We start from the raw sequence: 19,453 nt of genomic DNA, 5'->3' as shown, positions 1-19,453 counted from the left end.
AGTGAGACGAAAACTTGAGAAACCAACAAGAAATGTGGAGTATTAAACAAAATACAACAGTCCATTAAAACTTTTTTTAAAGTAGTTAAACAACAGACCAAGTTCCTTCTGTTCCATCTGCTAGCAGGGACCGTATCAAAGTTATTAAGATTTAAACGTTTCAAGCCAAAAGCCGACATACACGGGAGATATGAGAGAAAAGGAAGGTGATTTAGTAACCATGGTTACTAAGGGATAGTAGAAAAGGTGATATTGTGCAGAGAGCTGATGACAGATGAGGGCATACATACTGTATTGCACTGTATCTCGTACAGAGGTAATGAGGGGGAAGCAGTGCAATACTGTATTGCACTGTATCTCGTACAGAGGTAATGAGGGGGAAGCAGTGCAATACTGTATTGCACTGTATCTCGTACAGAGGTAATGAGGGGGAAGCAGTGCAATACTGTATTGCACTGTATCTCGTACAGAGGTAATGAGGGGGAAGCAGTGCAATACTGTATTGCACTGTATCTCGTACAGAGGTAATGAGGGGGAAGCAGTGCAATACTGTATTGCACTGTATCTCGTACAGAGGTAATGAGGGGGAAGCAGTGCGATACTGTATTGCACTGTATCTCGTACAGAGGTAATGAGGGGGAAGCAGTGCAATACTGTATTGCACTGTATCTCGTACAGAGGTAATGAGGGGGAAGCAGTGCAATACTGTATTGCACTGTATCTCGTACAGAGGTAATGAGGGGGAAGCAGTGCGATACTGTATTGTACTGTATCTCGTACAGAGGTAATGAGGGGGAAGCAGTGCAATACTGTATTGCACTGTATCTCGTACAGAGGTAATGAGGGGGAAGCAGTGCAATACTGTATTGCACTGTATCTCGTACAGAGGTAATGAGGGGGAAGCAGTGCGATACTGTATTGCACTGTATCTCGTACAGAGGTAATGAGGGGGAAGCAGTGCGAGTGTGTCCCACTGTGCGAGTGTGTCCCACCGTGCAAGTGTGTCCCACCGTGCGAGTGTGTCCCACTGTGCGAGTGTGTCCCACGAGTGTGTCCCACCGTGCGAGTGTGTCCCACCGTGCGAGTGTGTCCCACTGTGCGAGTGTGTCCCACGAGTGTGTCCCACTGTGCGAGTGTGTCCCACCGTGCGAGTGTGTCCCACCGTGCAAGTGTGTCCCACCGTGCGAGTGTGTCCCACTGTGCGAGTGTGTCCCACGAGTGTGTCCCACTGTGCGAGTGTGTCCCACCGTGCGAGTGTGTCCCACTGTGCGAGTGTGTCCCACCGTGCGAGTGTGTCCCACTGTGCGAGTGTGTCCCACCGTGCGAGTGTGTCCCACAAGTGTGTCCCACTGTGCGAGTGTGTCCCACTGTGCGAGTGTGTCCCACGAGTGTGTCCCACTGTGCGAGTGTGTCCCACCGTGCGAGTGTGTCCCACTGTGCAAGTGTGTCCCACCGTGCGAGTGTGTCCCACGAGTGTGTCCCACCGTGCGAGTGTGTCCCACTGTGCGAGTGTGTCCCACCGTGCGAGTGTGTCCCACTGTGCGAGTGTGTCCCACCGTGCGAGTGTGTCCCACAAGTGTGTCCCACTGTGCGAGTGTGTCCCACTGTGCGAGTGTGTCCCACGAGTGTGTCCCACTGTGCGAGTGTGTCCCACCGTGCGAGTGTGTCCCACTGTGCGAGTGTGTCCCACCGTGCGAGTGTGTCCCACAAGTGTGTTCCACTGTGCGAGTGTGTCCCACTGTGCGAGTGTGTCCCACGAGTGTGTCCCACCGTGCGAGTGTGTCCCACTGTGCGAGTGTGTCCCACGAGTGTGTCCCACTGTGCGAGTGTGTCCCACGAGTGTGTCCCACTGTGCGAGTGTGTCCCACTGTTCTGTTTCTACCAAATTTCAGCTACATTTTTTGTTACGCCTGGTGAAGCGAGATATGAAACCTTGAGTAGCCGAGTAGGGGAACGTTGCAGTATTTAATCGTTTTTGTTTACTAATCTGTCTGTTTCTAGGCTGGCTTTCAATTAAGTTCAATTTATTAAAAAGTTTGGATTTCTTTCACGTTTTCAAATAGACAAATCCGGCTTGCGTCAGAGTGCCAGCCCCATGGATCAGTTATTATGAGCCTTGGCCCAATTCTTATAACAGAAAACAAAATGTTTGGGTAACTAAGCAACAAAGCAAAAGATTAAAACGATAAAATGACGGATTTATCGCCTCAAAGAAACAGATAGAAGGTTTAAATTAAGACTCAAGTTACCGGACAATGATATCACTAGACTGGAGATGATTTCATCGCAGCCAGGAGACCCCACATATTAGCAACACGTCGTAGTGTCTTGTTGAGGTGATTCCAACTCGAGTCAAATGAAGCGCTCTATGAGTCAATGACGGAACTGTTCGCTAATAATATTATCTGATTTAGATAGAATCCTTTGATCGCGGTTAAATGCTGACAATAATAAATAAGTGTTTATCAGAGGGGGCGTGGTTCAGAAACTATTTAAAACTAGAGATAATTAAATGTGCTAAAAAGCGGTTCAATAAGACCCTCCATGACTGATAAAGCTGTCCGGGTACAAACTTTAAATTATAATTAATTTAACTTAAATACAGATCGTATAACAATGCCCTCTGTGTTTTATGATTGTTAGTTTGGCATCTTGATGACGTCAGTGACCTGCAAATTGCAATCTCAGGGCTGTTTAGTGGGAATTTGGCAGGAAATACGTCAGAGACTTTTGGGAAACTCAGTACTGTAATCTGAGAAGAATAATATTCTGGAATGGGAGGGAGGGTGGTACACTTTGTAATTAATGGTCGTTAGTGTGGAATCTGCTGTAGGTGATATGTGTTATCTTCGTTTACATATTATGTGTATTGAAGGTCTGCCCTAATTTCATGTTGGATTTATTTCCGAGACTCCCCAGTAGAAATGTCTCTGTTATATTAAAATACAAGTAAGATTGAGCCGTGAAGAGTTTATAATATGTAACATCAGTGTACTGTTTTTTGTTTTTACTCCGGAAAACGTGCAAAACTTGAATTTAACAAACTGTAGTGGACCTTGAAGTATTAAAGAAGTGAGAAAGGCTGGGATGAAGAGACAAGAGGTACAGGAATTACTTCAACCTCTCTCGAATCTAAGTTGGATCGGGAAATGGACAAACTTTCAAAGTACAAAACATAACCAAATTACAAAATACTCAAGAGGGTTGCAACTGAACAGGTTTAAAAATATATAGCAGCTAGGAGAATCCCCGGAGTTAGAAAACGGAGAATCACATAAAGTGGAGACATAAAGTACAAGAAACAACCTTGCAGTACAACTACAAGAAACAACCTTGCAGTACAACTACAAGAAACAACCTTGCAGTACAACTACAAGAAACAACCTTGCAGTACAACTACAAGAAAACCTCACAAAATCAGAGAACCTAGCACTATAGCAATGCAGGAGAACTTAGCTGTAAACTTTCAGTAAACGAGAACCCAAAAAATCAGGAGAAATAGGTATGTGCAGCGGTAAAAGAGAATCAGGAGAAATAGAGAGAGGTACGGGACGGTACCAGTAGTACTGCTAGGGGTATGTACTGGTCCAGTACTGCACACTCCTAGCTGCTCGCTGAGTACTGTCCCCGCGAACACGTCTCCGCCGTATTGGAGTTCCGAGGTGACGACAGTTAATTAACCTTCTTGTTTTAAACCTAGGATCGTATTAGGGTGTCAGTAGTTACCATAGAAACAGAGTACCAAGGTACACACAAATAATGTTAGAGCGGGCCCTGTTTTAACTGTTAAAGATATCTTCGTAGCACGGATCTCAGGAAAACATAAGCGTGTTCAAATGAACAGTAAGCATATTTAAAGTCGGAAAGGTAAAAGCCAGCAAGCGGGTTATAACCAAGAACAAACAACACGGGTCCTAACGAATCTGTACAAATATAGGTTGCAGTGATTCCCGGCGAATCTGTACAAGGTTTTTGGAACGATTTACGAGATTTTACTGTAGGTTAACACTATACTTATCAATTTGTACAAAAGACTTAACTGATATGTATGTTGACACGGTATATACACTTATGTAAGCAGTATTGATGGTATAAATAGTGAGTACAATGTTTACTGTGACATAAGCTAAATAGTGAGTACAATGTTTACTGTGACATAAGCTAAATAGTGAGTACAATGTTTACTGTGACATAAGCTAAATAGTGAGTACAATGTTTACTGTGACATAAGCTAAATAGTGAGTACAATGTTTACTGTGACATAAGCTAAATAGTGAGTACAATGTTTAATGTGACATAAGCTAAATAGTGAGTACAATGTTTACTGTGACATAAGCTAAATAGTAAGTACAATGTTTACTGTGACATAAGCTAAATAGTGAGTACAATGTTTAATGTGACATAAGCTAAATAGTGAGTAAAATGTTTAATGTGACATAAGCTAAATAGTGAGTAAAATGTTTAATGTGACATAAGCTAAATAGTGAGTACAATGTTTACTGTGACATAAGCTAAATAGGGAGTACAATGTTTAATGTGACATAAGCTAAATAGTGAGTACAATGTTTAATGTGACATAAGCTAAATAGTGAGTACAATGTTTACTGTGACATAAGCTAAATAGTGAGTACAATGTTTACTGTGACATAAGCTAAATAGTGAGTACAATGTTTAAGGTGACATAAGCTAAATAGTGAGTACAATGTTTAATGTGACATAAGCTAAATAGTGAGTACAATGTTTACTGTGACATAAGCTAAATAGTGAGTACAATGTTTACTGTGACATAAGCTAAATAGTGAGTACAATGTTTACTGTGACATAGGCTAAATAGTGAGTACAATGTTTACTGTGACATAAGCTAAATAGTGAGTACAATGTTTACTGTGACATAAACTAAATAGTGAGTACAATGTTTAATGTGACATAAGCTAAATAGTGAGTACAATGTTTACTGTGACATAAGCTAAATAGTGAGTACAATGTTTACTGTGACATAAGCTAAATAGTGAGTACAATGTTTAATGTGACATAAACTAAATAGTGAGTACAATGTTTACTGTGACATAAGCTAAATAGCGAGTACAATGTTTACTGTGACATAAGCTAAATAGTGAGTACAATGTTTAATGTGACATAAACTAAATAGTGAGTACAATGTTTAATGTGACATAAGCTGAATAGTGAGTACAATGTTTACTGTGACATAAGCTAAATAGTGAGTACAATGTTTACTGTGACATAAGCTAAATAGTGAGTACAATGTTTAATGTGACATAAACTAAATAGTGAGTACAATGTTTACTGTGACATAAGCTAAATAGTGAGTACAATGTTTACTGTGACACAAGCTAAATAGTGAGTACAATGTTTACTGTGACATAAGCTAAATAGTGAGTACAATGTTTACTGTGACATATTATGGTGGGGGTGTTGTAATGTTAGAGGGTGTTTTTATGTAAATCGTAGAACATTTTATGTTCTTATTTAAAAATAAATCTCTAAATTATAGAATGTTCTAGAACCATTATAAGTACTGTAAGATAAGAAACCGAAAGTGGGGAAGATTCAATACGTTATATTTTTTAAATAATCGTATATAAATATAATTAATTTGTTTTAAATTAAAAAAAGTAAACCTAAATTTAAAAAAGTAAACCATAAATAAAGAAGTAATTTGTTAAAAAAAGTAAACCAAAATAAAGAAGTAATTTGTTAAAAAAAGTAAACGAAAATAAAGAAGTAATTTGTTAAAAAAAAGTCTAAGAATGGCAACAAAATGCTGCCAAAAGTTACTATTTATGGTGTTTCTTCTGAAGTTCTTGACGATATAGACACTACAGCTGTAGGGAATGATGCCGATAAACTTAGGGATCTTGAAAAGAACCACTTAGTCGCCCAAATTGTGGAGAAAAACTCGTCCATCAAAGATTTGTATGAAGCAGGGCACACTATCAGTATTGTCTATCTCAATAAGATAAAACGTTTCACCAACGATAAGCAGGAACGCATAGAGCTCACTATTGGAATCAAACTATTACCATCTGTCTATAGAGTCCTCTTTAACCAACAACAAGGATCTCTCTATTTAGGTAGTCGCAGATACAAAGTAACTGATCGCTTCTACATCAAACAGTGTTATCATTGTCAAATGATTGGACACACTTCTGTTGACTGTAATGAAGTCAAAACAAATAAACATCCTACCTGCATGTACTGTATGGGAAGTCACCGGTCTTCAGCATGCCAATTTAAGCAGAAGAAGGACAAACATGCCTGTGCTCGATGTTTGGCTTCAACACACACTAATGATGCCGAGAATTCAAGAACACATAATGCGGCAGCTTTCGATTGTCCTGTGTTGGTAAGAGAAACTAAACGTATTGCTGCTAACACTGACTTTATTTCAAAAAACGTAATGTGAAATTAGGTGCTAATCGACAGAAATCACAGCTTTCTATTGGTTGTTTCAACGCAAGGTCTCTATGCAACAAAACTTGTGGCGTACTAGAAATGCTTAAAGATAACTCGATTTCTATCTGTTGTATCACGGAAACTTGGCTAAAAACTAATGATCGGGCAAAGTTTGCCGAAATCCGTGATTTTGGGTTCGATATTATCAGTGCCCCTCGAAGAGGTAGGGGAGGTGGTGTTGGTTTTCTCTTCAACCCCAAAATGATATCGCCTGTACGCAATGATGTTACTAAATATTCATCTTTTGAAGTACTTGAATGTGTCATTAAAACTGCTGGTGAGATTATCAGGCTATGTGTAGTTTATCGCAGCACTCAGGCCAAAGCGAAATATGATGAAACAAAAATATCTAAGTTTATGGATGACTTTGATGGATACCTGGACAATCTTCTGCTTAAAACTGGATCTCCAATTATTTGTGGTGACTTTAATTTCCATGTTGAAGACATATACAATAATGTTGCCCAGAACTTTATTGCTCTTTGTGAGAGTAAAGGCTTCCTTCAGCATGTCGACTCTCCTACTCACATCTCCGGCGGGACACTGGACTTGTTATTTACTCTAGGCTGTGTAAGTGACTCATTGTCTGTAACAGATATGATGGTAGAGACAAGCACTGGTACCAGCTCTGATCACTATCTAGTAAGTTTTCAGGTCCCAGTCACATTCGATCTTCATAAAGCTCGTACATATGAAGAAAAAGATGTCAGAGAGCTAAGCAAAATTGACATCGATAAGTTCAGGGAAGATCTGTTTTGTTCAGAGCTTAACCTTTCTGAATATCAATCCTTAGACGAGGCTGTGAACCTTTATCAAAATGTCCTTGAACAGGTGCTAGACAAACATGCCCCACTTATTACGAAACGATTTACTGCTGAAAAGTCTGATTTTTGGGATAATAAATGTCAAATTGCTGTCAGAGAGAGGAGAAGGGCAAAACGAAAAGCCAAAAAGTATCCAGAGAATGATGAGTTTAAAACTACTCATTTTGAAAAATGTGTTGATGCAGAAATCACTATCAATCGAGCTAGGGATGGCTACTATGATAAACAGCTCAGTTCTTGCAAAGGAGACTCGAAAGGGACCTATAAAGTCATAAATAAACTTTTAGATAAGGAATATGGCTCCAACAAATTGCCAAATGGTGAAGATATCGAAGTGGCTGCCAAACTCAAGACTTTCTTCGATCAAAAAGTAAAGACCATTTACTCTAATATTGAGAAGGAAATTCAAAACACTTCCCTAAACGGTCAAGGTACCAAGGACTCTACTTCGATAGATAATGCAAAGTGTAGACTTAATCAGTTTAAGGAAGTCTCATTATCAGACCTTGAAACCTTAATTAAGAGTCTTCCCAATAAATCAAGCGTACTCGATGTCATACCAATGTGGCTCTTCAAGAACTGCTTACCCGAGCTTCTCCCAATCATCCATTACATCGTGAATGAATCACTAAGAGTCGGCAAGTTTCCATCTGCCCTAAAAGAAGCATCTATTAGGCCTGGACTCAAGAAACCTACCTTAGATGTTGATGAGCTGAAAAACTATCGACCGATTAGCAATCTAACTTATCTGTCCAAAATACTAGAAAAAGTAGTTCATTGCCAATTAAATGAATATGCTGATGTCAACAACCTGTTTTCCCCATATCAATCAGGCTATAGAAAATTCCATAGTTGTGAAACTGCAGTTACCAAAATACATAATGATATTCTAATGATGATTGACAGCAAATCGAATGTTGTGCTTCTACTCTTAGATCTATCAGCTGCTTTCGACACCATAAACCATAACCTCCTTCTTACGAAACTCAAGAATGCGTATGGTATTACAGAACTAGCACTCAGCTGGTTACAATGTTACCTTAATAATCGCACATTCAAGGTTAAAGTAAAAAAAGCCACATCTTCTGAAGGCTATCTGGATATTGGTGTACCTCAAGGATCCATTTTAGGACCACTACTGTTCATATTGTATACCAGAGATCTTGAAGAAATTGTCACAAAATATGGTTTCTCGATACATTTGTATGCAGATGACACACAGGTGTACTTTACTTTTGATGTTCACAGTTCTAATCCTGATTTAACGGCTGTGAAAAATTGCTTTCTGGAGATAAAGCAATGGATGACAGTTAACTTCCTAAAACTGAATGATGAAAAAACAGAGTTCATTGATATAGGACCATATGTCAGCCCAATCCAGACAATGGATTTAGGAGACCTCTCAATCTGCCCTGTTAGCAAGGCCAAGAACCTGGGATTCCTTTTCGATCACCAAATGAATCTGGACTCTCAAATAAATGCTGTCTCCAAAGTATGTTATTTGAATCAAAGGGACTTAGCAAGAATCGGTTCGAAGCTTTCCCATGACCTAAAAGTTCAGTTAGTTCACTCCAATATCCTCTGTTTCATAGACTACTGCAACTCAGTCTATTATGGAATAACAGAAAAGAATCTTCATAAGCTACAAAAGATACAAAACAATGCTGCTAGATTTATCTTTGGTCTTTACGGAAAAAAGATACGTGAACCTATCATGCCTTACCTCAAAAAGCTCCACTTTCTGCCTGTTCGGTTCAGAATTAAGTTCAAAATATCACTTCTGGTCTTCAAGTGTCTTAATAACATAGCCCCTCAGTACTTACAAGGACACGTCAATCTAAGGGAAGTACGAAGACAAAGTTCCAGACTAGATGATGACTTTTATTTGTTGAAAGTTCCTCCTGCTCCTCATTTCAGACGAACAGATGCTGCATTTATGTTTTGTGGACCAAAAATTTGGAATGAACTACCCTACTCAGTGAGATCATTATCATCTGTAGAATGTTTTAAAAATGCCCTAAAGACGTTTTATTTCCAACTAGCTTTTGATAATATTTCTAATATTTGTCCATAATGTCTGAACTGATATGAAAGTGCATAATTTTAGTAACTTCATACAAATATTTGTTCATAAAATCTGAACTGTTTAAAAAGTCCATAATCTTGCTATTTCAACACTAAGTCTCGCTTGAATGACTTTAATGTACATCTTTGTTGGGTATATTTTAATGTCGAAGCGTGTAATAAATGTTAGAATTTATTTTATTTATTTATTAAAAAAGGTAAACCAAAATAAAGAAGTAATTTGTTTAAAAAAGTAAACCAAAATAAAGAAGTAATTTGTTTAAAAAAGGTAAACCAAAATAAAGAATTAGTTTGTTAAAAAAAGGTAAACCAAAATAAAGAAGTAATTTGTTTAAAAAAGGTAAACCAAAATAAAGAAGTAATTTGTTTAAAAAAGGTAAACCAAAATAAAGAATTAGTTTGTTAAAAAAAGGTAAACCAAAATAAAGAAGTAATTTGTTTAAAAAAGGTAAACCAAAATAAAGAAGTAATTTGTTCAAAAAGGTAAACCAAAATAAAGAAGTGATTTGTTTAAAAAGGTAAACCAAAATAAAGAAGTAATTTGTTTAAAAAGTAAGCTAAAATAAAGAAGTAATTAGTTTAACCCCCCAGGAAGCAGCTATTACAAGCGTGCTGAAATACGGAGTCGGATCTTGTGGTCCTAGAGGCTTCTACGGAACTATTGGTAACTATAGCAACCTTAGCTCTGCAGTTTCAAATTTAAAAAAATCTATTCACGGTTGTTTTAATTATATTCTAAAATATTCCAAATTTTGGCTAAACATCTCACTACCGCAAAACATCATGAAATTCCAACAAAATAAAATACGTTTGTTAATGAAAGCCGAATAGTTTTAAGTTTCACTAAGTTATAACTTTTTATAATAAAGTACAATTATTTAAAACAAGTTAATGTAATAAACTCCACCCCACCCCCAGACGTACATTTGCTGTTGGAGGAGAAGTTAGCCCAGTATATGGAATGCGAGGAAGCTATCATCTACAGTTACGGTTTCGCCACAGTTGCCAGTGCAATCCCTGCTTACAGCAAACGAGGCGACATCATATTTTGGTAAGGACACTTAGATCTAGGATTTTAGAGGGTTTTGGTGCTTATCAACATTTTCAGATAGTAAAAATCATCAAGCTGCGGTTTAGAGGAGTTTCAGCAATAAACAAGCGATCAAAAGATTGGACTATAATAATAATGATGGAGTGAATATTTATTAACATATATTATATTTACACACTGTAACCATGGTAACTGGAAGATTAACTCTGCAACATTAACTAGATCATCTCAACAATATTCTGAAGAAAAAATCACTTCTATATAAAATATATAGATATACCACTAGCAAGGTGCAATGCAGTAAGTGGGCCACCTAGAGATCCTTGATAATACAAATAATATAAAAATATATAACATAATATAATATAATATGATATAAATATATATATAATATAATATAGTAATATGATATAAATATATATAATATAATATATAAATAATATAACCGCTGTCGCACATAGTAGTTCAATGAGTACAAGGTCTAAAACAGTAAATTACAATGAATAGATTACAGTGTAAGTAATAACCTTTTATAAGTTAATACAAGCTTAAACTCTAATGTGGCACGCCGCCGGTTATTTAAAGAAAAGGATCCGTCGCCTAGTAACAAAGCACTGATCTGCGGAGTGTGGGTTTTTGAGCTAATTTTCTTAATTTATTGTGAAATAAGTGTGGTTCGAAAAAGAGGATGTAGATTGTAGGACATGAAAAAGTTTGGGAAATTTGCTTTCAGGATTGAAATCTAACAATTAGATGATAAATCCGTAGTCAAGTTACCCTAATATAATATTATATTATATATTAATTTATGTGAAAATGAAACTTCTTCCACCAATTAAAGCTAGAGGGTAGTTTCCTCTCTTCGCATCGATAAATAAATATACCTAATTTTTATTTCAGGGTCAAAACCTTGTTGATGATTTTTCTCTCTTGATTTGTTAGTGCAAAATGAAACTGGTTAATGAACTGGTTGAATTTCCAGTAAATCTAAAACTCAAATACATCACACCTGTTTAGTTGATACCGAAACTAGAAACCAGTAACTGCACGTTTATTGAATTATAATGGTAAATAGTTTTAAAAGGTTTACAGTGCACAGACAACTCACATCCATCCTGACTCTACTTGACCCACATTCAGCATTACAACATCACATCGTCAGTAATTCTGTTTGGATATTATAATTACCTCTAGTAACTTTAATAGGTGTAAACTGTAAGTTTTAACAAAACAGATAACAGGTCGTTAAATACAAAATATAATGAGTTAGAATTACGTTTATGGATCGCCAGAATCTAAGGTGCAATAGCACTGACCGTTTTGCAGTGATAAGGTGCAATAACACTGGCCGTATTGGTGGTTACCACTAGTTACACACTGTAACCATGGTAACTACTGAACGTATTAATATTTCAGCGATGAAGAAGTGTGCTACGCGATACAGAAAGGCATCCTAGCTTCACGTAGCACTGTGTACTACTATAAACACAACGACTTAGACCATCTTGTAGAACTGCTGGAGATTCAGGCTACTAAAGATAGAAAGGTTGGTGGTGTAACAGCAGTTTATTTACAATTCTCACTCCGCAAAGTTATTTTAGTTAACTTACTGGTCCTACTTTGCTTAGTTTTTGGCAGCAATGAGCAATTTTGGGGCAACCGAAAATGTACCTTTATTTTTGGAATCATAAATTGGAAGTCAAGATTTCCGTTTTGAATTTGAACTTTGTCCAGTGTTGTTTGCGCATGTCCTAGAAATTCCATTATAAAGTTATAAGGGTCCTGAGCGGTTTCGGTTAAATACCTCTGCTAACACATTAGTTATAGATAATAATAATAATCCAACATATATAATATATCGTAGTTTCATTGCTTCTGAAGTAGCTATCAGTTCGCCGGTCAATGCTGGGTATAATTCTCTTATGGGGGGGGGGGGGGGGGGGGGGGCCAATGACTACTTTTGGGGACTTGGGGAATTACGTCAACGATTTTACCCCGAGTCCCCATGATTTTTAGTCCCCATTAGTCCCCAAAAGTCTCCATTAGTCCCCATTTAGATTTCAAAAAATCTGGCTTCTCCAGACCAGATCGTAAACTTCTCAAGACTGAAGTCTATAATATTTATAAATGGTCACTGGACATTCCTGACTTCTTGGGAGCTACTTGAGGGCTGTTAGAGTACCTCAGGTAAATTAAGGGAGGGGGCGGGGGCGACTACCAATGACAACATTGAGGAGACATATTGCATATATACGCTTATTTTATCAGATTGATCTAGTAACACGAGTTGTAGCGCAAGGAAAATAAACGCATTATCAATTTTTCTTATTACTTTTGTATTTATTTGTCTGAAATGATATGCTCAGTAATTTGAAATTGGCGTTGGTTTCTTTTGTTTTTGACGATCATTTATGGAAATATTCACAAAAGAGTGCTTGCCAGTGCTTAAAGGGGGGGGGGGGGGGGGGGGGGGGGGGGGGTGACATGTCTCCAATGTCTCCCGCACCTTATCTTTTCGAAAAAGACAAAGACATTGGAGACATTGGAGACACAGCTTTTAGAGACATTGGAGACACAGCTTTTGGAGACTCCTCCTCCTCCTCCTCCTCCTCCTCCTCCCCCTCAGTCCTCCTCAGTCGTTCTCCTCCTCCTGAGTTTTCCTCCTGGGACCTTGGTCCTCCTCCTGGTTCCTCCTCCGGACCTCCTGGGTCCTCCTCCGGACCTCATGGGTCCTCCTCCGGACCTCCTGGGTCCTCCTCCTCCTGGGTCCTCCTACTCCTCTTCATCATCCTCCTCTTCCTCCTCAATCATCAGTCCTCCTCCTCAGTCCTCCTCCTCATCCTTCTCGTCAGTCTTCCTCCTCCTCATCAGTCCTCCCCAAGTCCCCCTCCTCCTCAGTCCTCCCCCAGTTCCCATCCTCCTCCTATTCAGTCCTCATCCTCCTCCTCCTCAGTTCTCCTCAGTCCTCCTCCTTGTAAGTCCTCCTCCTGAGTCCTCCTCCTCTTCCTGAGTCCTCCTCCTCCTAGGTCCTCCTCCTTCTCCTCCTCCTCCTCCTCAGTCCTTCTCCTCCTCCTCCTCCCTCTCAGTCATCCTCCTCAGTCATCCTCCTCAGCCATCCTCCTCAGCCATCCTCCTCAGCCGTGCTCCTCAGCCATCCTCCTCAGCCATCCTCCTCAGCCATCCTCATCAGTCCTCCTCATCAGTACTCCTCCTCCTAGGTCCTCCTCCTTCTCCTCCTCAGTCCTTCTCCTCCTCCTCCTCAGTCCTCCTCCTCCCTCTCAGTCATCCTCCTCAGCCATCCTCCTCAGTCCTCCTCCTCCTCCTCAGTCCTCATCCTCATCCTCCTCTTCAGTCCTCCTCCTCCTGGGTCCTCTTCATCCTCCTCCTCTTCCTCAGTCCTCCCCAGTCCCCCTCCTCCTCCTATTCAGTCCTCCTCCTCCTCCTCCTCAGTTCTCCTCAGTCCTCCTCCTTCTCATTCCTCCTAAGTCCTCCTCCTGAGTCCTCCTCCTCTACCTCCTGAGTCCTCCTCCTGGTTCATCCTCCTGGTTCATCCTCCACCTTCTCCTTCTCCTCCTCAGTCTTTCTCCTTCTCCTCCTCCTCCTCAGTCATCCTCTTCAGTACTCCTGAGTCCTCCTCCCTCTCAGTCCTCCTCAGTCCTCTTCCTGAGATCTCCTCCTCCTCCTGAGTCCTCCTTCTGGGTCCTCCTTCTCCTAGGTCCTCCTCTTTCTCCTCCTCAGTCCCACTCCTCCTCCTCAGTCCTCTTCCTCCTCCTCCCTCTCAGTCATCCTCCTCAGCCATCCTCCTCCTGGGTCTTCCTCCTCTTCATCCTCCTCAGTCCTCAGTCCTCCTCCTCATCCTTCTCGTCAGTCTTCTTCATCCTCAGTCCTCCCCCAGTCCCCCTCCTCCTCCTATTCAGTCCTCCTCCACCTCAGTTCTCCTCAGTCCTCTTCCTTTTCAGTCCTCCTGAGTCCTCTTCCTCTTCCTCCTGAGTCCTCCTCCTGGGTCCTCATCCTCCTAGGTCCTTCTCCTTCTCCTCAGTCCTTCTTCTCCTCCTCCTCCCTCTCAGTCATCCTCCTCAGTCATCCTCCTCAGTCATCCTCCTCAGTCCTCCTCCTCAGTCCTCCTCCTCATCCTTCTCGTCAGTCTTCCTCCTCCTCATCAGTCCTCCCCAAGTCCCCCTCCTCCTCAGTCCTCCCCCAGTTCCCATCCTCCTCCTATTCAGTCCTCATCCTCCTCCTCCTCAGTTCTCCTCAGTCCTCCTCCTTGTAAGTCCTCCTCCTGAGTCCTCCTCCTCTTCCTGAGTCCTCCTCCTCCTAGGTCCTCCTCCTTCTCCTCCTCCTCCTCCTCAGTCCTTCTCCTCCTCCTCCTCCCTCTCAGTCATCCTCCTCAGTCATCCTCCTCAGCCATCCTCCTCAGCCGTGCTCCTCAGCCATCCTCCTCAGCCATCCTCCTCAGCCATCCTCCTCAGCCATCCTCATCAGTCCTCCTCATCAGTACTCCTCCTCCTAGGTCCTCCTCCTTCTCCTCCTCAGTCCTTCTCCTCCTCCTCCTCAGTCCTCCTCCTCCCTCTCAGTCATCCTCCTCAGCCATCCTCCTCAGTCCTCCTCCTCCTCCTCAGTCCTCATCCTCATCCTCCTCTTCAGTCCTCCTCCTCCTGGGTCCTCTTCATCCTCCTCCTCTTCCTCAGTCCTCCCCAGTCCCCCTCCTCCTCCTATTCAGTCCTCCTCCTCCTCCTCCTCAGTTCTCCTCAGTCCTCCTCCTTCTCATTCCTCCTAAGTCCTCCTCCTGAGTCCTCCTCCTCTTCCTCCTGAGTCCTCCTCCTGGTTCATCCTCCTGGTTCATCCTCCACCTTCTCCTTCTCCTCCTCAGTCTTTCTCCTTCTCCTCCTCCTCCTCAGTCATCCTCTTCAGTACTCCTGAGTCCTCCTCCCTCTCAGTCCTCCTCAGTCCTCTTCCTGAGATCTCCTCCTCCTCCTGAGTCCTCCTTCTGGGTCCTCCTTCTCCTAGGTCCTCCTCTTTCTCCTCCTCAGTCCCACTCCTCCTCCTCAGTCCTCTTCCTCCTCCTCCCTCTCAGTCATCCTCCTCAGCCATCCTCCTCAGCCATCCTCCTCAGTCCTCCTCAGTCCTCATCCCTCCTCCTCCTGGGTCTTTCTCCTCTTCATCCTCAGTCCTCAGTCCTCCTCCTCATCCTTCTCGTCAGTCCTCCTCCTCCTCAGTCCTCCCCAGTCCCCCTCCTCCTCCTATTCAGTCCTCCTCCTCCTCCTCATCAGTTCTCCTGAGTCCTCCTCCTTCTCATTCCTCCTAAGTCCTCCTCCTGAGTCCTCCTCCTGGTTCATCCTCCTTTTAGTTCCTCCACCTTCTCCTTCTCCTCCTCAGTCCTTCTCAGTCCTCCTCAGTCCTCTTCCTGAGATCTCCTCCTGAGTCCTCCTTCTGGGTCCACCTCCTCCTAGGTCCTCCTCTTTCTCCTCCTCAGTCCTACTCCTCCTCAGTCCTCTTCCTCCTCCTCCCTCTCAGTCATCCTCCTCAGTCATCCTCCTCAGCCATCCTCCTCAGTCCTCATCCCTCCTCCTCCTGGGTCTTCCTCCTCTTCATCCTCCTCAGTCCTCAGTCCTCCTCCTCATCCTTCTCGTCAGTCTTCTTCATCCTCAGTCCTCCCCCAGTCCCCCTCCTCCTCCTATTCAGTCCTCCTCCACCTCAGTTCTCCTCAGTCCTCTTCCTTTTCAGTCCTCCTGAGTCCTCTTCCTCTTCCTCCTGAGTCCTCCTCCTGGGTCCTCATCCTCCTAGGTCCTTCTCCTTCTCCTCAGTCCTTCTTCTCCTCCTCCTCCCTCTCAGTCATCCTCCTCAGTCATCCTCCTCAGTCATCCTCCTCAGCCATCCTCCTCAGTACTCCTCAGTCCTCCTCCTTCTCTGTCCTCCTCAGTCCTCTTCCTGAGTCCTCCTCCTGAGTCCTCCTCCTCCTCCTCCTGAGTCCTCCTCCTGGGTCCTCCTCCTCCTGGGTCCTTATCCTCCTAGATCCTCCTCCTCAGTCATCTTCCTCAGCCATCCTCCTCAGCCATCCTCCACAACCATCCTCAGTCCTCCTCCTTCTCAGTCCTCCTGAGTCCTCTTCCTGAGTCCTCATCCTCCTCCTTCTCCTCCTGAGTCCTTCTCCTGGGTCATCCTCCTCCTAGATCCTCCTCTTTCTCCAATCATACATCTACGTCTCCAGTGTCTCCAATGTCTCCAATGTCTCCAAAAGCTTTGTCTCCAATGTCTCAAATGTCCCCAATGTCTCCAATGTCTCCAATGTCTCCAAAAGCTGTGTCTCCAATGTTTCCAATGTCTCCAGGACATGTCTCTGCACCCTATCTTTTCAAAAAAGACATTGGAGACATTGGAGACATGTCACCCCCCCCCCCCCCCCCCCCCTTAAAATAAAGATCACCAAGTCTGTTCACAGAACGGCTGTTATAAATACTCATTCGCCCATCATCTAACATCTTTAAGTGTATTAGGAGGGTAAGTCGAAGGGTTAATTCATGATTTTTCATTCGATTATAAGATTCAGATAGTTCAGCGAGTCGGCTACTTCTACCTTCACGAGAGCTAAACTTCAATTTACCTCAATCTGAACTGACTTGTACAGTGGTAGAACACATTACAACCGGGCTTATCATTTTACTTTTAAGTCAGGTTCATCCTACTCTTATCTTGGACAAAACATCTCGATCATATCGTTATTAAACTAACTTGGAAACCATAAATAACTGTCAAAAATTCTGGGGACTTATGGGGACAAATGGTGAATTACGTCAACGAGTTGACCTCCAGTCCCCATGATTTTTAGTCCCCATTAGTCCCCAAAAGTCTCCATTGGTAGTCATTGGCCCCCCCCCCCTCTCTTATATATAATATATATAATATAATATAATATAAACACTAACACATCCCTATTCCCTCTGAACAGAACCCAAAGAAAGCCAGAGTAACGAACAGGTTCCTGGTAACAGAGGGACTATTCATCAACACCGGACAAATCACCAACCTCCCCCGACTGGTGAGTAATCAAGTAGTTCCTAGTGTTACCATGGTAATCAAGTGTACTGTTTGCTTATTTGGGTTGATCTACTGTTGTGACTATTTGGAGTATCTTTTAAATAAGGTATCGTGGCTATTTTTCTCGTGCTGTTTAGAAAAGTGAGAAAGGTTAAAGACAAAGCAGACGTACTAATCAAACAATCCTCATATCGATTTAAAGTTGCAACTGTGTATTCAAACACACAGCACTTGTTGTACAACAAAATGTAAATACGACCGAATTTAGCAACACAACTAATCGGGATACATAAACAGATAAACGAACAAAATGACACTGAAATCACAATGGCCTGAACTCTGTAGCGTACTGTAGATCTCAAATCTCCAGCACCGTTTAAAACAACGAAGAGTCTGCTCTCCCAAATAAAAGAATCAACCATTACTCATGTAATACCCAGCAGAGTTATAGTCAATTAGTGTACACTAATATTAGCCGGGTAGAGACAGACTGGTCCTCTAGAACTAATTACCTGGTACTCCAAATGTAATGACTGATTATCTAAAAGCAGTAAGATTGTGTGTCAAGAGACGTGGTTATTGCTAATTGTGTGTCGGGGGGAAACCAGCGAGAGGAAGTGCTTAGGGTAAATTATGTTGCCTTTTCGTTGTATATGATCAGAGAAAACAGTTTCAATGATTACTCGGGTATAATAGTGACGTGATTGCAGTGAGAGTTAGTAAGGGATGATTATGTTCAGTACTATTAAATGATCTGGTATTATGACGACAGCCATTTCAACCGTTTAGAGGATTAAATGTTTTGTAGCTCATCTTGCAGGTAGAACCGTTTATAATTACAAGGTTTATTGCTGATTTACTACTCAGAAGATCTTCTATATTTCATAACGGCTCTTTAATACGGTACCTGGAAACAATCCCGCTCACATTGGAACTTCCGCTTAGTTCTCGATGTAATCCGACTTATAAGACCCTAAATATCACAATTGACTCAGGTACACTTTCTCACCAGTTGGGCATTTCTCGGAATCACGCCCTTTTTGACCACGCCCTTTTAGCGACCCTCACTATTAATTATTTCAGCTTCTGATTGAGATACAGACCTCTGGCATAAACCAAAATGTGCCTAAGATGCATGTTTATATTAATAAACATACTTAAGGTCTTAGAGGCTTAGATTTTGAGAAATCGCCAAAAATCCGATTTCACTATATTATTAGCAGTCTCACGAGTAACAATTATAACTTATTTCAATGTGATGAATCAGAAGCTGAGATATCTAGAAATAAGTGTGACAATTGTTACTCGTGAAACTGCTAATATAATAATAAAATCGGATTTTTGGCGATTTATATATACAGCACATTAAACAGTTAAAGACTAAAATATCCAGAAATGCAGGCGTAATGATGAAACTTAAAAGTTCCATTCCGAATAAAGCTCAAAAAATGCTATACAATAGTTTAATTCAATCTCACCTGTATTACTGCGCTACTGTTTGGGGTATTAAATCTTTAAATTCCATTCAGTCTTTATTCTCTGCTCAAAAGAAAGCTATTCGCGCCACTGATTCAGAATATCATAACTATTTTTACGACAAAGAAAACGTAAACTACCATCTCACACAAAATCCATCTTCAACAAAATAGGAATTTTGGCTCTTCCTAATCTCATTGCTAAAAGCTGTCTAACTTTGATGCACAAGGTTTATATGGGAGTAGCACCATCGAGTATCTGTAGTATATTTGAAAAATCACCGCTTAGACAAACGGAAAGGAGAAATCCAAAGTATTTTGAAATTAAGTTCAACAGATTACGGATCACCGATTATAGCATCTCTAACGTAGGACCACGATTATATAACAACACGATAAACGAAATAAATAAAATGCTTCCCTTCAACGTACCTAAGTTACAAGATAAGTTTATTAATTCATACAAGGACAACATTGTACGTTACTTACTGGACAAACAAAAACTTGAC

General features: G+C 41.4%; 1 protein-coding gene across 1 annotated transcript in view; it reads left to right on the top strand.

Moving 5' to 3' along the window:
- LOC134820502 (serine palmitoyltransferase 1-like) overlaps nt 1-19,453 on the top strand; it is a 38,183-nt gene that overhangs the window by 12,021 nt on the left and 6,709 nt on the right. The window contains exons 10-13 of the mRNA XM_063830917.1: nt 9,975-10,047; nt 10,302-10,434; nt 11,851-11,980; nt 17,381-17,470. Of these exons, the coding sequence (XP_063686987.1) occupies nt 9,975-10,047; nt 10,302-10,434; nt 11,851-11,980; nt 17,381-17,470 (426 nt within the window). The remainder of the gene's footprint in view (nt 1-9,974; nt 10,048-10,301; nt 10,435-11,850; nt 11,981-17,380; nt 17,471-19,453) is intronic.

Source organism: Bolinopsis microptera, chromosome 9 (assembly GCF_026151205.1).
Source record: "Bolinopsis microptera isolate Bmic1 chromosome 9, MBARI_Bmic_1.0, whole genome shotgun sequence".
NCBI classification, from domain to species: domain Eukaryota; kingdom Metazoa; phylum Ctenophora; class Tentaculata; order Lobata; family Bolinopsidae; genus Bolinopsis; species Bolinopsis microptera.
This window is presented reverse-complemented; position numbering and strand designations above follow the sequence as displayed.